At 39.5% G+C, this 25,741-nt stretch overlaps 1 protein-coding gene and 1 long non-coding RNA gene across 2 annotated transcripts; both read right to left on the bottom strand.

Moving 5' to 3' along the window:
- Nucleotides 1-12,130: 12,130 nt before the first annotated feature.
- Nucleotides 12,131-14,509, bottom strand: LOC113055609 (E3 ubiquitin-protein ligase TRIM39-like). The gene is made up of 6 exons (XM_026222032.1): nucleotides 13,956-14,509; nucleotides 13,748-13,843; nucleotides 13,161-13,394; nucleotides 12,943-13,081; nucleotides 12,815-12,850; nucleotides 12,131-12,678 (listed from the first exon to the last, which is right to left on the bottom strand). The coding sequence occupies exons 1-6, from the start codon at nucleotides 14,505-14,507 to the stop codon at nucleotides 12,131-12,133; spliced, it is 1,605 nt and encodes a 534-aa protein (XP_026077817.1). The 5' UTR covers nucleotides 14,508-14,509.
- Nucleotides 14,510-14,642: 133 nt separating this feature from the next.
- Nucleotides 14,643-25,113, bottom strand: LOC113055610 (uncharacterized). The gene is made up of 3 exons (XR_003277543.1): nucleotides 24,934-25,113; nucleotides 22,203-22,225; nucleotides 14,643-14,726 (listed from the first exon to the last, which is right to left on the bottom strand). It is a non-coding gene; the product is annotated as an uncharacterized LOC113055610 (long non-coding RNA).
- Between the last annotated feature and the right edge of the window lie 628 nt (nucleotides 25,114-25,741).

The raw sequence follows: 25,741 nt of genomic DNA, 5'->3' as shown, positions 1-25,741 counted from the left end.
TAAAGAAAGTGGGAGGACCGAAACAAATTCTCCTCCAACTACAATTCCCTGCTCTACCAAAACATTCGCTTTATCTACGCTATCCAAAAAAACCACTATCGCATTGTTCATCCTGGAAGCGGATAAAACACCTGCATGTCCAACCACCTCCCCAACAGCCAAGCAACAGTCCTCAATGCTCACCACGGACGCCACCTTAATTGCGTGGCGTCTAGTGAGTGAGCCCAAAGCCTGGGCCGACATGCTTCCTAAAAAAAAATGGATAGCACGCGGCCCTATGCGTAACAACAGCAAGACAAGAAAACACACACACACACACACACACAGAGAGAAGAAACAAAACAAAACCAGAAGAAAAAAAAAAAACAAAAAAACAAAACAACAAAAACCAGCGTAAAGAATAAAGATAAGAATTTACTCACGCCACTCTACACCACGCACACGCCACTCCATCCACTCACGCACAACACCCGCACCGGAAGTGAGAGAGAAAGTGAGAGTGAGAAGAGAGAGAACTTCTGTTGTGTGATCTTTGATGTTCACTCAGTTAACACACGCATTTGCATTAAAACTAAATCGTAAAAAAAGACAAATTATGGGTCATTCATTAAAAGCATCATATATTTTCAGCCTTAAGCATACATGACTCTCTGGCGAAAGTGAATCTAGCAGTACATTACTACTGTTCCTCTCATTCTGCAACAGTACAAACACACTCACTCTTTGCACATGTTTTCTTGCTTGAGTGTTTCTGCATTATTTGAGTGGCATTGCATTATTACAGCAAAGCGCATCATTACAGTTTAAGTCGCTGCAGTGGAGCAGCTCCATTTGTGAATAACGGCTCTCACTGTGGTTCGCTGGAGTCCCAAATCTTTAGAAATGGCTTTTATATCCTTTTACAGACTGATAGATCTCAATTACTTTCTTTCTCATTTGTTTCTGAATTTCTTTGGCTCTAGGCATGATTTCTAGCTTTTGAGCATCTTTTGGTGTACTTCACTTTGTCAGGCAGATCCTATTTCAGAGATTTGTTGATTGTGAACAGGTGTGACAGTAATCAGGTCTGAGTGTGGCCAGAGAAACTGAACTCAGGGTGTGATAAACCACAGTTTTAACAGAGGAGCAAACACTTCTTTACAAAGGACCATGTAGTTTTGGATTTTTTTCCGTTTAATAATAAAAACCTTCAATTAAAAGCTTCATGGTGTTTTTACTCGTGTTGTCTTTGACTTTTATTTAAATTTGTTTGATGATCTGAAACATTAAAGTGTGGCAAACATGCAAAAAATTAAGAAATCAGGAACACTTCTTCACACCACTCTACTTATTAATCTTCATTATTGTTAGTCAGTGCTAGAAACATGTCAGTGTGGCTTCAGTTGGTTCTGATGCATTCGAAGGTTATAGAAAGGAAGATATGACCAAACCTGCAAAGGAAGATGATTGGTTAAGAGTCAGATACACACTGTGCAAACAAGTAGCCTACTATTTCTGCAATGTTTAGTTAAAATAACTTTGATTGCCTTTATTATGAACAGTGAAGTGAAATATGATTCTGTACTTTAATTCCATCAGTCAGTTCACTGTTGGACTATTTTTCAGACTGAAAAAAAAGTGACCCTGGAGCACAAAACCAGTCCAAATTGAGATCTTTACATCATCTCAAAGCTGAATAAATCATCTTTCCATTGATGTATGGTTTTTTATGATATGACAATATTAGGTTGAGATACAACTCTTTGAAAATCTGGAATCCAAGGGAGCAAAAAATCTAAATATTGAGAAAATCATCTCTAAAGTTGTCCAAATGAATTCTTAGCGATGCATATTACTAATCAAAAAATAAGTTTTGTTATATTTACAGTAGGAAATTTACTAAATATCTTCATGGAAAATGATCTTTAATTAATAATCTAATGATTTTTATTACGTAAAAATGATCATTAACTTGGAAATGACCATAGTTCGCTGAAAAGATGAAAAGAACAATACTCTAAAAACTGAAGGTGCCTCAGAAATCCTTTTGAGTGCTGGAGGAACTTAATCATTTATTTTAAGTGCGTCGAAGCTCTTTTTCTCATCATATTGTTCCTGGAGGAACCATTCTAGTCTTTGCAGTTCATGTAAGAACTCTTTGGATGTTTGAAGCACTTTGTTTCCAGTTCTGAGCTTCTGGAGTCACTCCTTCATTACACGAGAACTCAAAGAGCTCCAGAGGTTCCTGGAGGAACTCAAATTATTAAAAAGGGTTATTGTAAAAGTTATTCTTTTTTCTCCAGATTGTGCTTTTATCTGCCTTTGTTGGATATTACATATATTTTGTTGTATAACTTAAATACCGCAATAACTAAAAAAAGTTTTATTGAAATGTTAAATCATTTGAAGGTGAATAGTTTACCCTGAAACTTTAAAGCAGACATTAAAATATAAATATTATTGAACTAAATAACATATGCATGACTGTTTTTCTTTTCTGAACTATTTGTTTTTGTCTATTTATTTTTTTAATAGTTACACATCCATGTTACATGTAACTGAGGTTATCTAGTAAGATATTAGCATAGTTTTCGAGTAATTACATTAGTTTTTTTTTTTTTTTGATCGTTTTCTCTCCTCAGAGCATCCAGTATAACTTACATGGGTTCTCTTAAAATCTCAAAGGGTTCACAGAGCAGCACGATGTAAGTATTTATTTATTTGACATTGAAATAACTGAAATGTTGTTTTGTTCTTTTTTTCTTTTATTATCTTCTGAGAAATCCTAGCCTTGCCGAACCTGTTACATGATGATCCTGCTGTACTGGACTTTATATGATAAATGAGGTAAGTCTGAGTTTGTGCACGTGTGTATACATATATATAGTGTACACACACACATTACGTACACTGTGTGTGTTATTGTAATAGACATTGTGCATTTAATTACTCCACAACCATTAATCAATTCATTAATATGACAAAAAATAGTCTTGAGCTTTGCTGACATCTAATGGAAAATGTTAGGTACTGCACCTAAACAAATCCTAAAAGCTTTTGAAGATATATGTTTAAGATAAGTTTAACATGTTTTATAAAATATTTCTAGTATAAAAATGTTGTCATGAACTAAAACCTCTATAAAATTTCTGTTTCACTGCAACTTTTTTTTCAGCTCAACAATGAACTGCCAAAGTTTGTCCTTTAAATGAGGCCGGACTTATTTCTGTGCTTCAAAACTTCCAATTTTTAATGAAAGTTTTTTTTTGACACTGACATTTGTGTCCTCTAAATACCTCCAAAAACAGTGACCAGAAATGTAAATAAAACGAAGTTGATTCTCAGGTTTTCCTAACAAGCAACAATGTTTTTTTAAATAATCCCAAAACCATAAACCAATGATTTTTTTAACACGACTTAACAAAAAAGAAGCCCAAATTAGTGTTAAACACGTGGTAAACATTGACAATGGATTTGTCCTAATTATTTTCAGATTTACATGTGGTAAACAAAAGCTATAGAATAATATGAAAATATTGAGTATAATAATATGAAACTAGATAGTAAAGTTTGTTTTCAAACTTTAAGTTGGCTTGAAAAAGCCTGTCCAGAAAGTTTGAAAAATTTAGAAAGTTTGAAAAGCTTAAAAAGTTTAAAAAGATTTAAAAGTTTGAAAAGTTAAGAAGTTTAAAAAAGAAAGTGATTAACATATTACTAGCATTATAAGCAAGTGACTACCGTGTCGTTAGCATGATTAGCAAAGTTGCTAACATGTTTCTAGCATCTTGCTAGCATGATTTTAGCATGATTAGCATGTTGCTAGCATGTTTCTAGCATCTGACTAGCATGTTGCTAGCATGATTTAAGCAGGATTAGCATGATGCTATCATGTTTCTAGCATGATTAGCATGCGACTAGCATGTTGCTAGCGTGTTTGTAGCATGATTAGCATGTAGCTAGTATGTTTCTAGCATGATTAGCATGTTGTTAACATGTTGGTAGCATTTTGCTAACATGATTAGCAGTTCAGTTCAGTTCAGTTCAGTTTCAGTTTATTGTCCCCTAAGGGAAACTTGTCTTACAGCCAGGTAAACACACAGGTAGCACAACAGGTAAACACCACATACACATACAACAACAATACAAACTATTAATTAAAAACACTGTTACACTACTACTCATCTAGATCAAGAATTATGCAAGTTTAGCAACCGAATTGCACTTGGTATAAAAGAGTTCTTTGTCCTATTGGATTTAAAACGAGGTACTCTGAATCTCCGGCCTAAGGGGAGGACCTCAAAAGAACAATGAAGGGGGTGATTTACACAGTCCAATATGGCATCTGCTTTCCTCATAACCTGCCTCTCATAGATATTTGTCAAGGAAACCTGTGGGCATCCTATGGACTTACCAGCCACCTTTACAATATAGCTGAGGTTATTTTTCTCCCTCAGGCTGATGCCCCCATACCAGGCAATAAAAGCGAAAGTAAGAACAGATTCAATAAAAGATTTATAAAATAAAGACAGGATAACCTTATCAACATTAAAAGAGTTAAGCTTCCTTAGGAAGTACAATCGTTGTTGTCCCTTTTTACAGATCATCTCTGCATTTATGTTAAATTTGAGTTTATTGTCTATCACAGTGCCCAGATATTTGTACTGCTCCACTACCTCTATGCCGATTCCTTTTATATAGGTGGGTGGAGGACTACCTGATTGTTTTCTCCTAAAATCTATGAGCATATCCTTGGTTTTAGAGGTGTTAAGATGGAGAAAAGACCTGTCACACCAACTTACAAACTCATCGACCACTGGCCCATGCTGAGATTCATGTTTCTGCAGTAAACTGACAATAACTGTATCATCCGCATATTTCAGAATGTGTCTATTACTATACTGACTCCTACAATCGTTAGTGTAGAGGATGTATAGTAAAGGTGAAAGTACACAACCCTGCGGGGAGCCAGTGGAAGAGACACGCCTTCGAGAGAGACAACCATTCACCTTAACTCGCTGTGTTCTGTTAGTTAAAAAGTCCATAATCCAGCACACAAGATTACTCTCAATGTTAAATTCTGATAATAATTTACTGACTAAAACGTGTGGCTGGATAGTATTAAAAGCAGAAGAAAAATCCAAAAACAAGAGCCTGGCATGTGTACCAGGACCCTCTAGATGTCTATAGAGGAGATCTAAGAGTGTAATCTGGGCATCCTCTACCCCTCTGCTAGCCCTATATGCAAATTGCAAAGGGTCCAGGGCCCCACCCACCCTGGACAGCAGAAGCCGCTTAACAATCCTTTCAAATGACTTCATGACCAGTGAGGTCAATGCCACTGGTCTGAAGTCATTTAGTGTGCTCACAGAGTTGCCCTTCGCCACTGGAACTATGATAGACTCCTTCCAAGCCATTGGGACCCTTCCCTGTTTCCAGGACATCTCAAAGATGTTTGCAAACACCCCACAGAGCTGCTCTGAACAGCACTTCAACAATCTCCCAGTAATTCCATCCGGTCCTGGTCTCTTATTTACCTTAATTCTCTTAAATACAGACCTAACCTCCTCTTTTGTAATTGAGAAAGGAATAGATTTTACCTGAGCTTGTTCCTCCATTAATTTCTTTAGTTTGTCTGAAAAGTCATGATTATCAAAACGTGAAAAAAAGGTGATCAATGCTTCAGATAACTCACTATCATTTGTATACATTGGCAATTGGACTGATTTTTTTTGTGTTTTTTGCAACCCTATCATTCTTTTCACCCCATCCCATGCTACCTTCAGGTTGTTACTGCCCAGTCTTTCCTCTATCTTATTTTTATATTGCAATTTAGCCTTCTTGATTTCTGCTTGGACCTCCTTCGTTGCCTCCCTAATTTCATGCTCATTCCCGTTATGAAAAGCACAATGCTTTTTCATTAATACTTGTTTCAATGAGCTAGTGACCCATGGCTTATTATTTGCATACACTTTGACATGTTTTTTGGGAATAATAGAATCCACACAAAAAGAAATATAGCAACATACAGCATCAACAACCTCATTGATATCCGAAGCAGAGTCAATGAAAACGGACCAATCGGTGCAGTCAAAACATCCTTGTAATTTCAGAACAGACTCTTCGTCCCAGATCTCAATCTCTCTAGTTTTAACTTCCCCCCTTTTGAGTATAGGTCTGTACACCGGGATGAGATTAATAGTACAGTGATCTGAAGATCCTATGGGAGCCAGAGGAGAGGCCTTATATGCCTCCTTAATTGAACCATAGCATTTGTCCAAAGTTTTATTTTTTCTAGTTGGACATGTGACATATTGATAAAAATTGAGGGATTTACTCAGTTTGCAATTATTAAAATCCCCCATAAGCAGACATGGGGCATCCGGGGAAAGAGATTGAAGTCTTTGAGTCACTTTACGAATTATATCGGCAGCAGTTTGTGTGTTTGCTTTGGGGTGAATATATATTACAGTCACAAATATCTGGGGAAATTCTCTCGGGAGATAGAACGGACGAACGGAGATGGAAAGCAGTTCGATGTCAGGAGTGCATATCTTTTCCCTGACGGTGATGTTGCTACACCACCGCTGGTTTATATATACACACACTCCACCACCGTGAGATTTCCCTGTGACTTCAGAGTCTCTATCCATCCTAACAGGCGCCCCAAAACCGCTGATCGATAAGTCCGTGTCGCTGTCTTTAGACGACAGCCACGTCTCACTGAAAGCCATAATACAGGCGTTCCTGTATTCCTGTAGATAGTTCGAATTTGCTTGTAGCTCATCGATCTTATTTCTAAGTGACTGAGCATTTGCAAATATTATTGAAGGGAGCGGAATACGTTGTAATTTTTGTTGTTTTAACCGGAGTCGTACGCCACCTCTCTTTCCTCGCTTCCTCTCTTTACGAGAGTTTTTGCAACCATTTCCAGGAGACCTGGGCCTAGAGATCTCGGCTAGAATATCTTCAGATACAAGCGGGTCCCAGTATATATTTCCCATAAGCGGATTGTCCCATCTCATCAAACATTCCCGAGAGTATGTCCTTACCGGCTCACGTTGCTGGCTGTGTTCGCCTTGGACATAATAAATCCATAAAGTCCATAAAATGACAACGTAGTATATCTCCATGGTGACTGCTTAATGAACAATCGTATCTAGTCCATTTTCATTCAAACAACGAGTCAAAACAAAAAACTTATTTAGCACTTTTTGACAAACAAACGCAGACAACAACACACCTGCTGCTGGTCGCTACAAGAGCAGCGCCCCCTGCCCCTGCGCCCCCTGCTCCCCAGCGCCCCTGCTAACATGATTAGCATTTTGCTAACATGATTAGCATGCTGCTAGCATGTCGCTAGCATTTAACAAGCATGATTAGCATGTTGCTAACATTTTTCTAGCATGATTAGCATGTTGTTAGCATGTTTCTAGCATGATTAGCATGTTGCTAGCATGTCGCTAGCATTTTGCTAGCATGATTAGAATGTTGCTAGCATATTTGTAGCATGATTAGCATGTTGCTAGCATTTTTCTAGCATGATTAGCATGTTGCTAGCATGTCGCTAGCTTGATTAGCATGTTACTAGCCTGTTTCTAGCATGATTAGCATGTGGCTAGCATGTTGCTAGCATTTTTGTAGCATGATTAGCATGTTTTTGGCATGTCGGTAGCATTTTGATAACATGATTAGCATGTTGCTAGCATGTCGCTAGCATTTGCTAGCATGATTAGCATGTTGCTAGCATGTTTCTAGCATGATTAGCATGTTTTTGGCATGTCGGTAGCATTTTGATAACATGATTAGCATGCTGCTAGCATGTCGCTAGCATTTAACAAGCATGATTAGCATGTTGCTAACATTTTTCTAGCATGATTAGCATGTTGATAGCATGTTTCTAGCATGATTAGCATGTTGCTAGCATGTCGCTAGCATTTTGCTAGCATGATTAGAATGTTGCTAGCATATTTGTAGCATGATTAGCATGTTGCTAACATGATTAGCATGCGACTAGCATGTTGCTAGCATGTTTCTAGCATTATTAGCATGTGGCTAGTATGTTTCTAGCATGATTAGCATGTGGCTAGCATATCACTAGCATTTTGCTAGCAAGATTAGCATGTTACTAGCATTTTTTTAGCATGATTAGCATTTTACTAGCATGTTTATAGCATGATTAGCATGTGGCTAGCATGTTGCTAGCATTTTTGTAACATGATTAGCATGTTGTTGGCATGTCGGTAGCATTTTGCTAACATGATTAGCATGTTGCTAGCATGTCGCTAGCATTTTGCTAGCATGATTATCATGTCGCTAGCATGTTTGTAGCATTATTAACATTTTGATAACATGTTTCTAGTATGATTAGCATTGTAGCTAGCAGGTTGCTAGCATCTTTGTAGCATTAAATGTAGATTAACATGTTGCTAGCATGTATGTACATGATTACCATGTTGTTAGCATTTTTGTAGCATGATTAACATTTTGCTAGCATGTTTGTAGCATGATTTCCATGTTCCTAGCATAATTAGCATTTTGTTAACATGATTAGCAAGTGACTAGCATGTCGTTAGCATGTTGCTAGCATGATTAACATGCGACTAGCATTTGGCTAGCATGACTAGCAAGTGACTAGCATGTCATTAGCATGATTAGCAAGTGACTAACATGTTACTATGCTAATCCAGGTAAAACCAGTTGATTCAGTTAGAAACCAGCTAAGACCAGCGTCACAGTGGCCAAAATTACTTTAAAACCATGTTAAAAGCATGTTTCTGACATGATTATCAAGTTACTAACATGTTGTTAACATGTTTCTATGATAATCTAGCTAAAAACCGGTTGATTCAGTAAAGAAAACCACCTAAAACAAGCTAAGACCAGCTAAAGCCAGCTTGACAGTGGCCAAAACCACTTTAAACCATGTTAGAAGTATGTTTCTAGTCTGATTAGCAAGTTACTAGCATGTTATTAACATGTTTCTATGATAATCTAGTTAAAACCAGTTGATTCAGTAAAAAAAACAGCTAAGACCAGCTAAAGCCAGCTTGACAGTGGCCAAAACCCCTTTAAACCATGTTAGAAGTATGTTTCTAGTCTGATTAGCAAGTTACTAGCATTTTATTAACATGTTTCTATGATAATCTAGTTAAAACCAGTTGATTCAGTAAAGAAAACCACCTAAAACCAGCTAAGACCAGCTAAGGCCTGCGTGACAGTGGCCAAAACCACTTTAAACCTTGTTATAAGTATGTTTCTAGTCTAATTAGCAAGTAACTAGCATGTTGTTTTCATTGTTCTATACTAAACCACCTAAGACCAGCTAAGGCCAGCGTGACAGTGGCCGAAACCACTTTAAAACCATGTTTTAGGCATGTTTCTAGTCTGATTAGTGAGTAACTAGCATGTTGTTAGCATGTTTCTATGCTAATCTGGCCAAAACCAGCTAAAAACAGTGGATTCAGTAAAAACCAGCTAAACCCAGCTAAGACCAGGGTGAGAGGGGTCAAAACCACTTAAAAACCAGTTTGGTAGACTAGCCAAAACAACTGATCAGCTTAGGCTGGTTGTAGCTGTATTCTCAGTAGAGAGTTTTTAAGGTTTGCTATGGTAGTAGACAGCTTAAATACATTATAAGTCTTATTTTTCAAAAGTTTGTACCCCCTCAATGAAAGTCTATGGGATTTAAGGTGGTTTTGGTAGTTTGGTTTACGAAAACCATAAGCCGGATCAGTTAGAAAAGATATAGCAACCCGAGTCAGACCAGTCTGAAGGTCTGACCCGAGTTTGGTGGTTCTAGCTTGAAAGCTCTAGGAGGAGATAGTGTTTAAAATTTGGCTCAGAATAATAATAATAACTAGAATTAAAAGTTAGTGAACTAACTTTGATGTTGGCTTGGCCATCTTGGCCATGGGGCAAAAGAGCCACAGTACTTGTGTGCCCAACATTCTTGAGTTGCCCCGCTGCAAAAAAAAAAAAAATTATAATACCATAAAAATACACCTGCAACAGTCTTTTTCCATGGTCCCTTGCTGTTTTCTTTTTTAATAAAAAGCCTAGGCTATGATAACAGCTACGACAGGGTTGTCTAGCTGAATGCGAAATAAGTCATGCAAAAAATATAATCTCCTGAATACCATTCAATTTAATCTTATTTTAATAGTACTGACAACATATTTTAAGTTATCACACTACTGAAAAATTAAAGAAGGGACACTATATATAGTATACTTGGGTGAGTCAAGAGCTAAACAAAAAGTCCTGTTTCATTACAAAATACTGTAACTTTTATAAACGTTATACTATCACCACAAAATTTTAATTAATATTTATTAAAAAATAAATATTTCATAAAACTGAAACTTAAATATATTATTTCTATAGGCTATACAAAACAGAAAAGAAAAAAGACTAAATAATAAGGCTGAATAAGCTGATCTATATCATGTTAAATGGTGGTTGCCTGTCTATGAATGGTACACCCCAACCACTAAGCACACAGAAGTGGTTTGACCCAAGTCCTCAACAGCCAATGACACTGACCTGTTCAAACTGATTTTTAAGGCATACTTCACGTGTATTTCACGTGTATTTAACATTTAAAAACATGAAATACACGTTAAATACACGCTGATTTTTCACGAGTAAACAACACGTATTTAACGCTCTAAATACGTGTTGTCTACGCGTGAAATACACGTATTTAACGTGTTGTTGACGCGTTAAAATTCACGTGTATTTGACCCTCTTGGCCTTCCATACACATTAGATAAAATGAAGGGAGACGTGAAAAAAGGACATCGCGTACTTTATCACAGAATATTTGTTCGGCAGCACTTATTTAGTTTAAAAGTAGACATGTCAAGCTTTCTATAGATATATCTCTCATGTCTCTTCGTTGAGTATTCAGTTCAGTTACAGTTCATTTTATTGACGTGTTTGTAAATGAAGATCAGCGCAGACAAGGTTGAAGACAGCACACCTCGTTTGTTATCTTTATTTTATAAGTGCACAAAGTTTTGTTGTTATTATGTTTGTATCCAAAAAAAAGTAGACCCTTTACAGATTCGATTGATGTATTGCTCTTATCTGTACGATTAAAACTGAAAATGTAATTTAAGTAATTGTCGGGGTTATCAGGAGAAAATGACTCAAAACGCGTATAGCTCTTGGTGTGTTCTAACGTGTGGATTGCGTGCAATCGCTGTTTTAAAAGGTCTTAAATAAGAATGAATTCGCTCGTTGTGAGCTCCGTGGAGACAGCAGCAGTGATTCTTCTCTCATCTTTCTGACTGCTCTCTGCCCAGAAATCAATTATTAATGAGCCCTGACCCCTGTAATAATCAGATATGTTGGTTTAGCTTGTCAGTTTGAGGGAAATTTTATTATTTACTTGGTATTTTTAAACGGTTTAAAAGTGAAACGAAACCCGACTCCTCCCTTAATCTCGGGTATTGCAACTAGGGAAGCAATTTTTCTCAGATAATGTAAGTCTATGGGTAATGTATTTTGACATTTAAAAATTTATAAAAAAAAAACGTCTTTACGTCTGATCAGTCTAAAAAGATATAGCAACCAGCACCGCTCTATCCCGCAGGTGTCTGCCAAGTTTGGAGCTTGTGGCTTTAAAGCCCTAGGAGGAGTAGCGTTCAGAATTTCTGTCAGAAAAATAATAATAAGAAAAAGAAGAAGAAGAAGAAGTTTAAATAGCATAACAGTATGTTGGCAACAAGCCAACATAATAATAAGATTAAATAGTAGATCAGTAAGTTGGCTTTTGCAAGCCAACTTAATAAATGTTTTGTGACCTTCGTTTGTGATGTTATGTGATATTTATTGTGTGTTGTGTTCTGCTGTCTCACTCCTTATAACAGAAAGATCACAGCCATCTCAGTTCTACAGAAATTATCAGAGTTTTGTTGTTTTGGCAATTTCACTTTGTCAGGGAGAACAATTTCAGGAATATTTATGAAAAGTTGAACAAATAATAATTTACTGAACAAGCATTATATTAACATTAAAAATATGTGATACAAACTTTTGGATTTAAAAAAACTAAAGCAAATGATAAAAAAAATAGCAGCACATAATGTTTCCAGATTTTTAATTATAAATGCATTATTTTAATCTTTCATTTGATAACTGAGTAAATTCATTTATTATAACTGACAGGTGTGATGATCAGTGGGCTTGAATTTTTACCTCCATCATTAAGGCTTGGGCTAAATAATGGATAGAGTTTTTCAGTGAAAGTCTGAGCAGTGAAAGAGTAGATATGAGAGCTGGACTCCACATCATAAAAGGAGACCAGACCCTCCTCATAATCCACAAACACACCGACCCGCTGCGGCTTCACTCTCAGAGACAGAGAGACACGAGGATCATCACAGGCTTTATATTCATCTCCATTCCTCAGCCACGCAATCCAGTATCCATCTCTGGGTCTCAGTGTGATCAGTCCCTTCCTGTTAATGGATTCTCTGGCCACTCCTAAATCCCATTCAGTCTTTCCCTTCACCTGCACCTCAAAATAAAATCTCCCTGAGGAGAATCCCTCCTTTCCCTGGACACAGGCACAGTAATCAAATCTCTCTGGTTTGTCTGGGAGTTTCTGTCTAATGTCTCCATGTCTCACTTGTTTTCCATCATCAGACAGAATGAGATCAGGATGAGCTGTATCAGGATCCAGAGTCACATCCACTGAGAAAACAGAGAATACAGATATTCTGTGATGCTGATGTTTTTAGTTAACCCAGTGTTGAATCAGATTGTAGTGCAGTAATGAAGCAGTGAGTGTATGAATGTAAACTAGTGTAGTGCAGACAGCACACTGTACCTGCATACTGCTGCATCCACTTCAGCTCTGTAGAGACTAATGACAAGAAAACAATCAGATCTGAAGCTTATATTTAAAGAATAGAGTACACTATCATGTTTCTATCTGATCAGTGTGTATTGATGTACCAGTTAGTGTGAGTTTCTCATCTATAGTGTCCTTCAGTTGAGTCAGAGCTCTCCTCAGAGTCTCCAGACTCTCATGAGTCTTCATACTGATCTCAGGCCAGTTCCTGGTGTTTCTAGAGCTGCACAGGGATGAGTGAATCTACAGCAGGAGAGAGGAGAAATCCTTCAGCATGTCATATCCTGCATTATGATTGATCAGAGAGATCATGTTGACTGACCTGTAGGAGGTGGAGGTGATCTTCAGTGTGTGAGAGCTGCTCCAGCTCAGTGTTTCTCATCTTTAGCTCAGTGATCTCCTGCTCCAGCTCTTCAATCAGCTCTTGCTCCTGTTTCTCTGCTGCTTTCTGCTGCTCCTCCATCATCTCCAGCAGTTCAGTCTGATGTCTCTCAATGGAGCGGATGAGATCAGTGAAGAGCTCCACACGGACTGCTTTCTCCTTCTCTGTGTTTATCTGCTCAACCAGGACAGGCAACACATTATTAGCAGTGTTTGCTAACAGAAGAATCTGTGTAACTATTGCTCATACATTTTTGTTCACATACATAGGCTACATGTGTTTTCAGAATCCCTCAAATGAAGAATTAAACTTCACTCTGCACCCTGGACGAGAGCAGAACAAGCCCTGGACATTTTAGTTCTTGTTTTATTGGCTGTTGCTGAATATTTTAGTCTGAGAGTCATCTGTCATTCGTTTGATTGTTTGTTTATTTTGTTATTGTTATGTCTTCTCAATGTCTCTAAACATTGAAGTTTGTTGCAATAGTAAATATTTATATATTTTTTATTCTATTATTTTAAACTCACTTTTCTGACTTCTGCTGAGTGTTTGATGTCTTGAATCTTCTTGATTCTGTTCTGGATCATCAGCTGCACGTCTTTCTGTGTCTTCATCAGTTCAGTCTATAGAGAGAACAACACAGACACATTTATCATAACACAGATTAAACTCACAATATGAAATAAAATCTGATTCCTCATGATATCAGTCCTTTAAAAGAATAATAACGTCTACCTTCTTCTCTTGACTCTCCTCTTCTATAGGAACAGTGTTGTGGTTCTTGTGGTCTTTCACAGAGCAGATTGAACACACACATGTCTGATCATCTCTACAGAACAGATCCAGAGGTCTCTCGTGTTTCTGACATATATAGTCCTCCAGATTACTCACAGGATCCATCAGTTTGTGTTTCTTCAAACGTGTCACTCTCAAATGAGGCTCCAGGTGAGTTTCACAGTAAGAGCTCTGACACACCAGACACGACTTCAGCGCTTTCAGCTTTCTTTCCTCACAGAAGTCACACAGAACTTCAGTTGTTTTCTCAAGACTTTTCTTCTTACAGTGATCTACGAGCTCTCGGAGTGTGGTATTAATCTTGAGATCAGGTCTTTGCTTGAATGTTTCTTTACAGTATGGACAGCTGCAAGTCTGGCTGTTGTCCCAGCACTTATTCAGACAGATCTTGCAGAAGTTGTGTCCACATGGAGTCGAAACTGGATCAGTGAACACATCCAGACATAGAGAGCACTGAGTCTCCTCAGACAGTGAACTCATGGAGGATGACATTACTGGAAAGAGACATTATTTAGGATTAGTGTGAACTCATTCAATACTGTTTATGAAGATGATGCACCTCATGAAGCTGGTTGAATGTAAAGAGTGTTTAGAGACAAAGAGTGCTGAAGAAACTCAAATATAAAGAGATCATGTACAGTCAGCCACTCTGTCTCCTGGTTTTTCTTGCTGTTAGTGAAGATTCTGCCATTGTTCTTTCCCTCTTAAAGCCTTTTAAAGAAAAATGATAGTTTAATTGGTTAAAATGTGAGAACTGATAGTGATGGAAACACAATCATTCGTTTGAAACAAAGTGAGTGTTCAGAAGAGACAGGATTGAACTAGTTAACTGGTAATATGTTGCATTCGCTACAGGATGTCAGTCACGACTCAGGGAGACAGTATCAGGTTGATGTAGGTTTACTTGGATGTTTATGAGTCAGAATCAGCAATCAGCACGGTATTGCATAAAAGTATTTCTTTCTGTGGTTCCAATATATACAATTAGATAAATATGGATGTGGTTCTAAAATGAACAGAAAGAAGGAATAATTACTAACTGTAATATTATCATCCCAAATAGTACAGTATTATGCTCACACACTAAGACATTAGAACAATATTAAACTAACATTAGGATAATATATATTAGCAACAGAACAGCAATCCGCTTTATGAAGTAGTCAACTGCAGCCATTGATTACAATTACAGAATGACTAGTCACCATGAATAATCACTTAATGCTTGACAAACTTCGTACAAATGTGACGACTCATCCTAATGCTAAACTAATCTTGACTGGTAGTGAAAGACATCATATCACGGCATTAAACAGTGACTAGACACAATCTCAAAGTAACATTAATAATAAACAGTGCACTTACATATCGTCATTGATGCACACCAACTAAAACCAATCAGGAATAATTAGAACAGGTGAATTTAGCAGGAATCAAGCGCTAACAGTCCACATCTGACCGGAGCTTAAGGTAATTTCCTCATAACGCAATCGCAGCTACGGCTGATGCAACACATGCAGTGAACGAAAGTGAGGGTATACTGCCACGTACTGGACATAGTAGGTAATGCTTCTGAATTAACTATATACATACTTGATTCTTTGAGGGCCTTTTGTACAGCCGCCCCCAAATTTAGGCACTAAATTTGTCCCTGATAAATGGTCCGCAGTTATGAGGTTTCTGTGTCATCAGGAATGGCAGGAAGTACAATCATCCTTGAAACTGGTCTGGTATAAGTCCGTCCCTTGATGAGCACCTCCGCAGTTCTGATATGTCCATCTGAACTTGGCATGACATTGGTGACCTTTCCGATCAACCACATAGCTCTAGGCAATTGGGGGTCTACCAGCATAACAACGTTTCCAATGGCAATGTCCTCGACATCTTTCTGCCATTTAGATCGAGTTTGCAGATTCGGTAGATAGTACTAGATGAACGCAGACCAGAATAAGTCAGTGAGGATCTGACTGTGGCGCCATCGTTTCCGTCTGATCATTTCGCTTTGAGGATACACAACTTGTGGGAGAGAGCCGTCAAGCCGCTCCATGAGAAGGTGATTCGGGGTAACAGGATCAATATCTGAAACGTCAGAGGATAGGTATCCAAGAGGCTTGGAGTTCAGTATTCCCTCTACCTCAGTTAACACTGTCCTGAGGACTTCCTCTGTAACAGATTGAGCACCCACAGAAGCATACAAAGCTGATTTAACAGATCGTATCTCCCGTTCCCATGCTCCTCCGAAATGAGGGGCTCTAGGTGGGTTGAAGCGGAAGTTAACATTTCTGCTTCGCTAACTGTAGCTGTAACTCAGGTGACGTACTTTTTGAAGGCTTCATGCAATTCTATCTCTCCGCCTTTAAAATTAGTCCCTTGATCAGACCAAAATTCGAAGGGTGTTCCTCTACGTGCCGCAAACCTCCTAAATGCCATAAGGAAGGAATCAGAGTCAATACTTGCTAGTATGTCTAAGTAGATGCATCTAGTTGTCAAACACTTCCAAATTATTCCCCATCTTTTCTCCACTCTCCGTCCAATCTTTACTGAGAAGGGCCCAAAGCAATCCATCCCTGTGGAATAAAATGCAGGCTTAAATAATTGAAGTCGAGCTACAGGTAAGTCTGACATTTGTGGGATTTTTAGGCTGGCTCTCCATCTCCGACAGTCAGTGCATCGAAACTGGTGATTGCGGATGGCCTCTCTGCCACGCAGAATCCAAAACTTCCTTCTGACTTCAGCCAGGACTCTCTCTGGGCCAGGATGTTTCAACTGGTGGTCATAATCTTGAATGATGAGCTTGGTAAGGGCATGACTAGGGTCAAGGACAATTGGGTGCTTAGTTGCTATGTCGAGTGCTTCGGCTCGTCGAAGTCTTCCCCCCACTCGAATAACATCCATCTCTTCATCCAGCTCTGGACTCAAGGTGAGTAGTTTACTGTTAGAAGGGAGAGGTTTACCTTGTTTCAGGCATTGGAAGTCATCAAAGAAACTATCCAGCTGAGATGCTCTCCACTGAAGGATTTCTGCTTGTAGGAAGTCTCCAGCTGTCAGTGGTTCTCCATTTGCCACCCCATGGACACATCGTGCAGTAGTTTCCAGTAATTCTCTGTAAGTTGTAAACTGGCTGGCATCAGGAATTTCTGCTTTGGAGGTCACTACATTTAGGGCGCAAAATGTTGACTTGCGTAACTCTGAGTCATCTTTCAGACAGTTGGCAGCAGGGCTCTTTGGCCAGTGATCAGAGTACATTAAAAGGAATGGGGGTCCATTGCTCCATCTGTTTGGAGTGGCTAGGTCCTCAAGCGATTTTCCCTTTGTTAGATCATCCGCAGGATTCAGAGCAGAGTCTACGTACCTCCAATCCTGTGGATTTGTAGTTTCTTGTATCTCTGCAACCCTGGTGCCAACAAAGACTTTGAACCGGCAGGACTCTGACTGCAACCAATTAAGTACTGTGGTGGAATCGGACCACAAGGTAATCCTGTGATATTCAAGTGTAAGTTCTTTCCTTAGCATCTCTGCTAACTGAGCTCCACAGAGTGCGGCACAGAGTTCAAGTCTGGGAACTGACAACTGTTTCTTGGGTGCAACTCGGGAGCGTGCAATTAGGAATGCTAACTGTACCTTGCCTTGGCTGTTCTCTGTTCTCAGGTATGAGACTGCACCATAGGCCCTTTCTGATGCATCACAGAACACATGTATCTCTCTCCTTACAGAATCATTGTCCATTTCTGGAGTCACACGGCATCTAGAAAAAGTAATGGAGGAAAGAGACTTAAGTTCAGCCTCCCACTGTAGCCAGTTCTGCAAAAGTTCATCAGGAAATAGAGGATCGTCCCATTCTCTCGGCTTAGCCCACAGTTTCTGAACTAGGATTTTCGCTCTGGTCGTGTAGGGGAGAATGAAGCAATGGATCATATTGACTGGCGAGAACCCGATATAAATTGCGCATTGTAGTCCATACTCTAAAGGACGGTGCTTGTGGGACAGTGCCAGTGCAGACCCAGAGTGGATTCAGGAACTTCAGTTTCCCTTTGAGACAACCACAGTTCGGTACTGGCAGACTGAGCTTCCTTAGGTAGATGGCTTACTACTCCAGGTTGGTTTTGAAGCCCACTGCCGGATATTAAATCCTCCACTTGCCAGTAGCTTTCTGAGTCGGTCAATCAGCCCTCTGGCCTCATCGGCTGTGTTCAGGCTCTGAAGACAGTTGTCAACATAGAAGCTCCTTTGAATAGTGAATTGCAGGTCATCACCCGACTCTGTGTTGTCAAGGAAATGTTTATGCAGGGCATAGGAAGCGCAGCAAGGGCTGCAAGTAGTGCCGAATGGGAGCACCTGCCATTCATACATGTCCGGTTCTCTGTCTCGTTCCATATCTCTCCAAAGGAATCGCAGGATAGGTCTGTCCTGTTCCAGAAGTCGAACTTGATGGAACATTCCTTTCACATCCCCACTCACCGCTACAGAATGCTCCCTGAATCTTATCAGGACTCCAAGGAGTGACGGACCTAGTACTGGGCCAGGTAGTAGGGACTCATTTAGGTTAATTCCCTCATACTGGAACGAGCAGTTGAATACCAGTCGATTTTTGTCATTGTGCATGACCATATGATGTGGTATGAACCACCGCTCGAGGGTCTGTGGTGGTTTGTCTGGATCAAGTTTGGCCACATAACCTTCCTCCAACAATTTCTTGATCTCCGCAGAATAGGTAGCTGCTCGTTCTGGGTCTTTCAAGAGATGCCTTTCAGTTCTACGAAGGAGTGGCATTACGGCTTCTTCGGAGGCGTTAAGACAAGCCATACTGGATTTACGCAACTCCGTTACTGCCATTCACGTCAACTCTCACAGTTCCTTTGTTCAGGATTTCAAGGGCCGCCTGATCCTCTCTGGAGCGAGTGACTTGTTTCTCATTACGACAGGGGAGAATGTCCAGTTCCCATAGCTTTGTGACATTTCTCATCAGCTCTGTATGCTTGGGTGACAAAGAGGTGAAAAGGACCTGCTGAGGATGAAGAGGATTCAGAAGAAGCTTCACTGGGCCCTGTAGTGTCCAACCCAGTCTTGTTTTGATGGCGGCTGGCCCGCCAGGTGGTCCCAGGTTAACTGGCTCGATTGGAGTGATTAGATGAGGCTGATCAGCACCAATCAGCAAGAGCGGGTGAATCTTCTCAAAGGACTGGATAGGAAGTCCCTTTAGGTGTTTGTACTTACTTACAAGGGCCTCCATAGGATAGGATTGTTGAGCTAACCCTAGGTGGTCGGCTGTGAAGGCTTGCTTGATATGGTATGTCTTATGTGGTTGCGCCACTGGAGAGATGCTGAATGAAACCTTTGAGCCTTGCAGTTGCGACACTTTCTGATGGATGGTTCTAGTGGATACCTTCTCCTCTTCCCCTTTCAGATTCAGTTTCTGGGCTGCAGCAAACAATAAGATGGTGCGTTCCGATCCATCGTCTAGGATGGCATAAGTGTCCAAGGTGCGGTTATTATATTCAGCAGAACTCTGACTACCTTGAGCAGAACCCGGCTATCTGTTCCAGGTTTGTCCAGGTATAAAGTTTCCGCAGTGAAACTTGATGCTGGGGAATTATCTTTGACTGACTTGTAATTGATGTCATGGAGTATCAGCAAATGTTTCCCTTTACACTTGTTACAGGGTTTCTTCAGGTTGCACTGTGCAGATAAAAGTGACCTTCCACACTTCCAACAGCGTTTGTTAGTCTGAATCCATTGCTTCACTTGTTCGGTCGTGAGCTGCTGGAAGTTGACGCACTGACTAAGGAAATGGTCTGCATTCTCACAATAGGGACAATAGGCTTTAATTTTCACCTTGTTCTCTGGCAAAGTGGCAGGTTTGATTAGGGAGGAAGTTGTATTTGTGGCAGGGCTGCCTGCTCCATGCAGTACAGTAGCTGGTCTTGACCTCTTTGTGTTTATCAGACCTTTGCTTTGGCCAACCTTTCATCTGAATGTTTCCCACCACATCACTACTTAGACACCATGATTCAGCTTGCAACCATTTGGAGAACTCTGGAAGTGTAAAGCTTGAGGATTGACTAGGCAGCATTTGTCTCCTGAAAGCAGCTCTTAAATCAGGTGGCAGCCTAGTCAGCAGACGAACCACATGAGAACCGCACGTCAATTCGGCATCCCCATCTGGTCCCAGGGATTTCAGCAGTCCTACCAGAGCTTGAACTTGTAATGCAAACCTTTCGAAGGCTTCAGGGTCTCCTGGATGAACATCTGGTGCATCCATTACTCGAGCAATCTTACTCAAAGCAAGTTGGTGAGGCTTACCAAATTTCTCTGTCAAGGCAGCCATTGTCTCTGTATAAGGATATGGAGAGTTAAGGAAAGAATCCGCAATCAGTCTTGCCTCTTCCAGTTGCAGATGGTCCACCAAGATCTGGAACTTGAACAACTCTGACGCATCTTCAGGTAGCAGATTGTGGAGCGCAAGCTTCAGGCGAGCAAACTCGCTTGGATCTTTATGCACCAGGTAGGGTATACTGGGTTTAGGACCACGGTATTCTGCAGCTGACTCTTTTAGCTGAATGGAAGGCTGCTCTGCCCAAGAAGGCTTGGGTTTCTGAGTAGGTAGGGGCACTGAGTGATGGTACATATCGATCTTTGATCTCGGCGCAGGCACGTAGCCGCTCTGGAATCGGTCAAATGGCCCATAAACTCGGTCAGCAGCATATTGTTGGTCAGGGTTTTCATAATGCACAGGAGGTGGCTCTTTATAAGGCTGTGCTGGTCTGGGTGGTGATCTGCTAGGGGTGCCATGCTTTGATGCAACTTCTTCTTTCATTAGCTGTAACTGACCCATCATTTTGTCAATCAAAACCATCATGCTTTGTGGCTCAGTCAGGGAGGCTCTCTGCTGCTGAGGTGGGTAACTTGGGTCATTAGCACCATGACTCACAATATAATGTGAATAATGCGGAGTCCTAGCTGGCAGTGAATAAGGATCAGGGGAACCCACATATGAAGGAGAAGCATGCGAGTCAAGCGAAGCACCCTTTCCATACAAGGTAGGTGGAGCACTGGTACTTATTTGAACCTTGAGTGGACTGTAGGGGGCATACTGGTCGTTAGCGGTCTGCTCATGGAAGGGAGTAGAAGCTTCAGGTAGCTTTCTAGTAGCAGTCCGATACTGGGAGGCTCTGAAGGACTGAGCTCTTGAATCTGGAAGGCAGGGATATGAAGTGGACTCTGATGATGGGTTTGCTTCTTTAGGTGGGGTACGATGTGCCATCTGTTGTGTACCTTCTGCTCTCACTGAATTCCTGGTTTTGTCTGTGCTCATACCGTGCTGTGCTTAAAGTATAAGGATGTTTGTTATGTGGCTGATAACCTCCATAGTTCACTTCAAAATCATCAAAGCAGGCAGGGTGACGTGTCTGGCGTTTTGGCCGTACGGCCTCTGGAACAGTTCCTCTCTGATGCTCATCAACCATGCTGTCACTGTAGCAAATAACCTCCGGCTCGAAGGACCACAATGTTCAGAAGAGACAGGATTGAACTAGTTAACTGGTAATATGTTGCATTCGCTACAGGATGTCAGTCACGACTCAGGGAGTCAGTATCAGGTTGATGTAGGTTTACTTGGATGTTTGTGAGTCAGAATCAGCAATCAGCACGGTATTGCATAAAGGTATTTCTTTCTGTGGTTCCAATATATACAATTAGATATATATGGATGTGGTTCTAAAATGAACAGAAAGAAGGAATAATTAATGACTGTAATATTATCATCCCAAATAGTACAGTATTATGCTCACGCACTAAGACATTAGAACAATATTAAACTAACATTAGGATAATATATATTAGCAACAGAACAGCAATCCGCTTTATGAAGTAGTCAACTGCAGCCATTGATTACAATTACAGAATGAATAGTCACCATGAATAATCACTTAATGCTTGACAAACTTCGTACAAATGATGTCTTTCACTACCAGTCAAGATTAGCTTAGCATTAGGATGAATCGTCACATATCACGGCATTAAACAGTGACTAGACACAATCTCAAAGTAACATTAATAATAAACAGTGCACTTACGTAAGTGAGGGTATACTGCCACGTACTGGACATAGTAGGTAATGCTTCTGAATTAACTATATACATACTTGATTCCTTGAGGGCCTTTTGTACAGTGAGAGACTCGTAAACTTACTGAGCAATCTGAACTATGACCTGCTGTTTAAAGAAAGTACAAAGTACAAGCTTTATATTTTCCAACAAACATATAAATCTCCTTATCAAAAATTTGATTAATCTTTCCACAAAATATATTAAACGATCATAAGTTATTGTGTAATGTTAAAGTGATTTTCAGCTGCAGTGAAGCAGGTTTGTGTTCAGTTTGTCTGCAGGTCATTTACTTCCTGTTTTATCTGTTTGTCTTTATGTCACGTGACAAAACGACAGAAACACTAAACTTTGTTCGATCTAATGACATACTGTTAGTACAATTCTGATATCATTTCAGTGCAGTAAACATCTAAAGTATCTGAGTATTTTACACGCTTAAACCTGCTTTTAGTTATTATTTTAATATTAAATGTTCAAACTTTAACTTAAATTAAATGAAATAAAAAGAATGGGGGGAAATGCATAATTTTGGTTGTTTATGGCACGTTAGGCTTCGTCATGGTGAATGCTTATTGGTCGCCGAGTAAACTTTTTCTATTTGATTTGCAGCGCGTGAGCAAAATCCATTTCAAGTCGAAGAACAGTTTGTCCGTCTATATAATAGACAGTTGTTAGCAGCTTTTTTTTTTTTTTTTTTTTTTTTTTTTTTTTTTTGGGTTTACGAAAATGATTTAGACCTCCGCAGCCTCGTCAATCAGCAGACTTAGATACTCCGGCCACGACCACCACGGTCTATGAAAGCCAAACTGGCCCTTCTGCGAATGCTAGCAAATGCACAAGCGAATGGAGGGACACAGTACTTAGACGGTTCAGTAGCAACACTCGTCGCCTGCAACTCTTCTGAGGGTAACTCGTTTGTTCAATTCACTTATTGAAGACAGCCCTGGCTTCCATAAGGCCTACTAAGCAGGTGAATTGTTGATGAATGTTTGTGGGTTCTAACTGCATTTGTGTTTTATACTTGGCTGTCTGTAAAGATATATAGGCCTAGGCTTATGTCTGCTTGGTGCGTGCATGAACTGCTGGGAGGTGTGTAACCAGGTTAAAAACAAGTATTACCATGAAGTAATAGCAGAATATACATTTATTTTTGTCCATTATTTATTTTGTTTAGAAAATTTGTCCTTTAGAGTATTTAAAGTCCTTGAAACCAGGGGCGTAGATTACGCGGTGGACGCGTAATTCCACTTTTAATATCATGGAAATTCGTCCCCCGCACTTTTTCAGTCAAATGTGTTCGCATAGATGTTTTCAAGAGCTGGTGTGAATAAATATAGATTTAAACTCAAAGAGACAAGATAGTCTGCGCATGACCTGATATTTTTTTCGGACCCATAGGCTAAAAACTCCTGCAGTGTGTGTTTCATTCATCCTCGAAGCCGGAGCGCGCTCTCGCGCAGAAAGTCATAAAAGGAAACTCCTAATATGGACACTAGCGTCCAGCTATCGTTGTCGCTAATGTTCTATTGTAATGTTTTATATTATATTGTAATACATATATATATATTATAATTTATGTCCCCCTCACTTCTGAAAAGATGGCTAGGCCCCTGCTTGAAACCCTAAGAAAAAAGGGTGTTTAAAGAAATTATTTTATTTGTTGAAGCACACTTTGTATTTTCTGTATTTTATTTTATCTTTATCTATTTTTCAAGTTCTACCAAAATTTGCATTCTACGCAAATCAAAAACTAAAAAATCAGTTAAACCTTATACCTTGTGTGAGTGCCTCATTATTGTTGTGATATCCTTATTCTCAGCAGGCGAATTTTAGTCTTCTGATTTAACTGGTCCATACGCAGACATTTGTGTGATGATGTCCAACTCGTTTTATGAAGAAAAAAGCCTTAAGTTTTCAGAAACATCTTTACGAAAAAACTTTGTCTGATGGGGACATTGTTTTTTGCCGATTTTTCAAAGCTTCAGACTGATTCAGTGTTTTATTTTTGTCGTCGTAATCTGTTAATTATTTAAGTATCAAAAATATATAGCTATTTATTGTAGACCTATTTTATGTTTTTTATTTAGCCTATATTATATTTATACTATTATTTTCTGTCCTTTTCTGTTGTTTAGGCTATCTGTCCTGGGTCAGGTTTCCCGATAACGATGTAGCCTATCCTGTCTCAGCTCTTAAAAGTGCTCATACGTGCAAGGTTATGAGCCGCAATTCCTCGCGCGTTTCCAAAAAATGTAGGCTACTGAACTCGTAGAACGCGAGAATAGGCTACGTGCAACTTGAGTCGCTGTCCATTCGCAAAGTGCTGAACTAGGCCATACTAACCTGATATGGAATCGTATTCTAACAATCGTCATCTGTTGTGTATTAGGAATCAAGACAGGTGAAAATAAAAAATAAATTATATAATGACATTCTATATAGATAGATAATTGGAGCTAATATTCTAGGGAATGTCATTCTATATAGATCATTGAAGCTAACTGACTCTTGCCGTATCCGGTCGGCAAAACAGCTGTCTTCTGTTCCTCTTTTAGATAAAAACCCAAGTCTAAATCGTTCATTGTCATTCTATATAGATCTTTCAGATTTAGGTCTGGATTTCCATGCTACTATGATGTTGCCAATGCGTCAAAAAATATTTATCAAATGACAGTGCCCCCCCCCCCCGGCGATGATCCAACGCCCCTCCAGTAGATCTGCTCTGACGCCGACTCTGCATAAACCCTACTAAACCAGACCACTGCCATTAGAAACCTGTTCAGGACAATCTCTCTTATATTTCTATCACTTACCTGTGAGTATCAGATGTGTTCACAAGTGTCTCTGAACGACTCGATATTCAGTTGTTTAAAGAGTTCGATGGTTTCTGGCGTCCATGTTGTAGATCAAGTTAGTTTCACTTTCTCGGAGTCTCTCACTGAACTACAGTGATGTCAGAGCTGCTCAGGGTGTGTTCTATGGAAAGCCAAATGGCCAAATTTTTGGACATCTTGTGAAAAATTATTGCATATTTAAATTTCAGCGTTTATCTGTTAAATGTTTAATTTGTGTTAGGATTTATCATCTTACTGAAGCATGAATATGTAGTCATACTCTATTGTCCCATTCCTCAAATCTTGCCCTGGAGGTCCAATGCACTGCAGAGTTTAGCTCCAACCCTGATCAAAGTCACCTGCCTGTGATTTTCTAATGATCCCAAAGACATTGATTGGCATTGATTAGCATGCTCAGGTGTGTTTGATTAGGGTAAGATCTAAACTCTGCTGGAAAGTTGATCTTGAGGTCCAGATTTGAGGATCCCTGCTCTATTGTTTATATATAAAAAAAAATTCTACGGATGGTTCGATTCATTTTTGCATGTTGTAAATGGGCCTTGCAGTGACATTTTAACCCATGTATGGTATTTGGGTCTGTAGGTTTATCAAAAAAAAAAAAAAAAAAAAAAAGAATAATTATTGTGTGTGTGTGTGTGTGTGTTCGTGTGTATAATGATATAGGTGTTAGAACATGAACATGGTTTATAAGGACATCTGTGTCCTCATAAGCCAAAATAAAAGTAATCCAAAAAATGCAGCATTTCACCTGGCAAATGGCTGCTAC

Source organism: Carassius auratus, chromosome 36 (assembly GCF_003368295.1).
Source record: "Carassius auratus strain Wakin chromosome 36, ASM336829v1, whole genome shotgun sequence".
Classification (NCBI taxonomy): Eukaryota; Metazoa; Chordata; class Actinopteri; order Cypriniformes; family Cyprinidae; genus Carassius; species Carassius auratus.
Note: the sequence above shows the minus strand (reverse complement) of the source record. Positions and strands in the feature narration are given on the sequence as shown.

Coding starts and splice junctions, on each gene's coding strand:
- LOC113055609 (XM_026222032.1), bottom strand. CDS start 14,507: ATGTCATCCTCCATGAGTTCACTGTCTGAGGAGACTCAGTGCTCTCTA. Junction 13,395..13,747: donor ACTCAGCAGAAGTCAGAAAA/GTGAGTTTAAAA, acceptor CTGGTTGAGCAG/ATAAACACAGAGAAGGAGAA. Junction 13,082..13,160: donor ATCACCTCCACCTCCTACAG/GTCAGTCAACAT, acceptor CTCCTGCTGTAG/ATTCACTCATCCCTGTGCAG.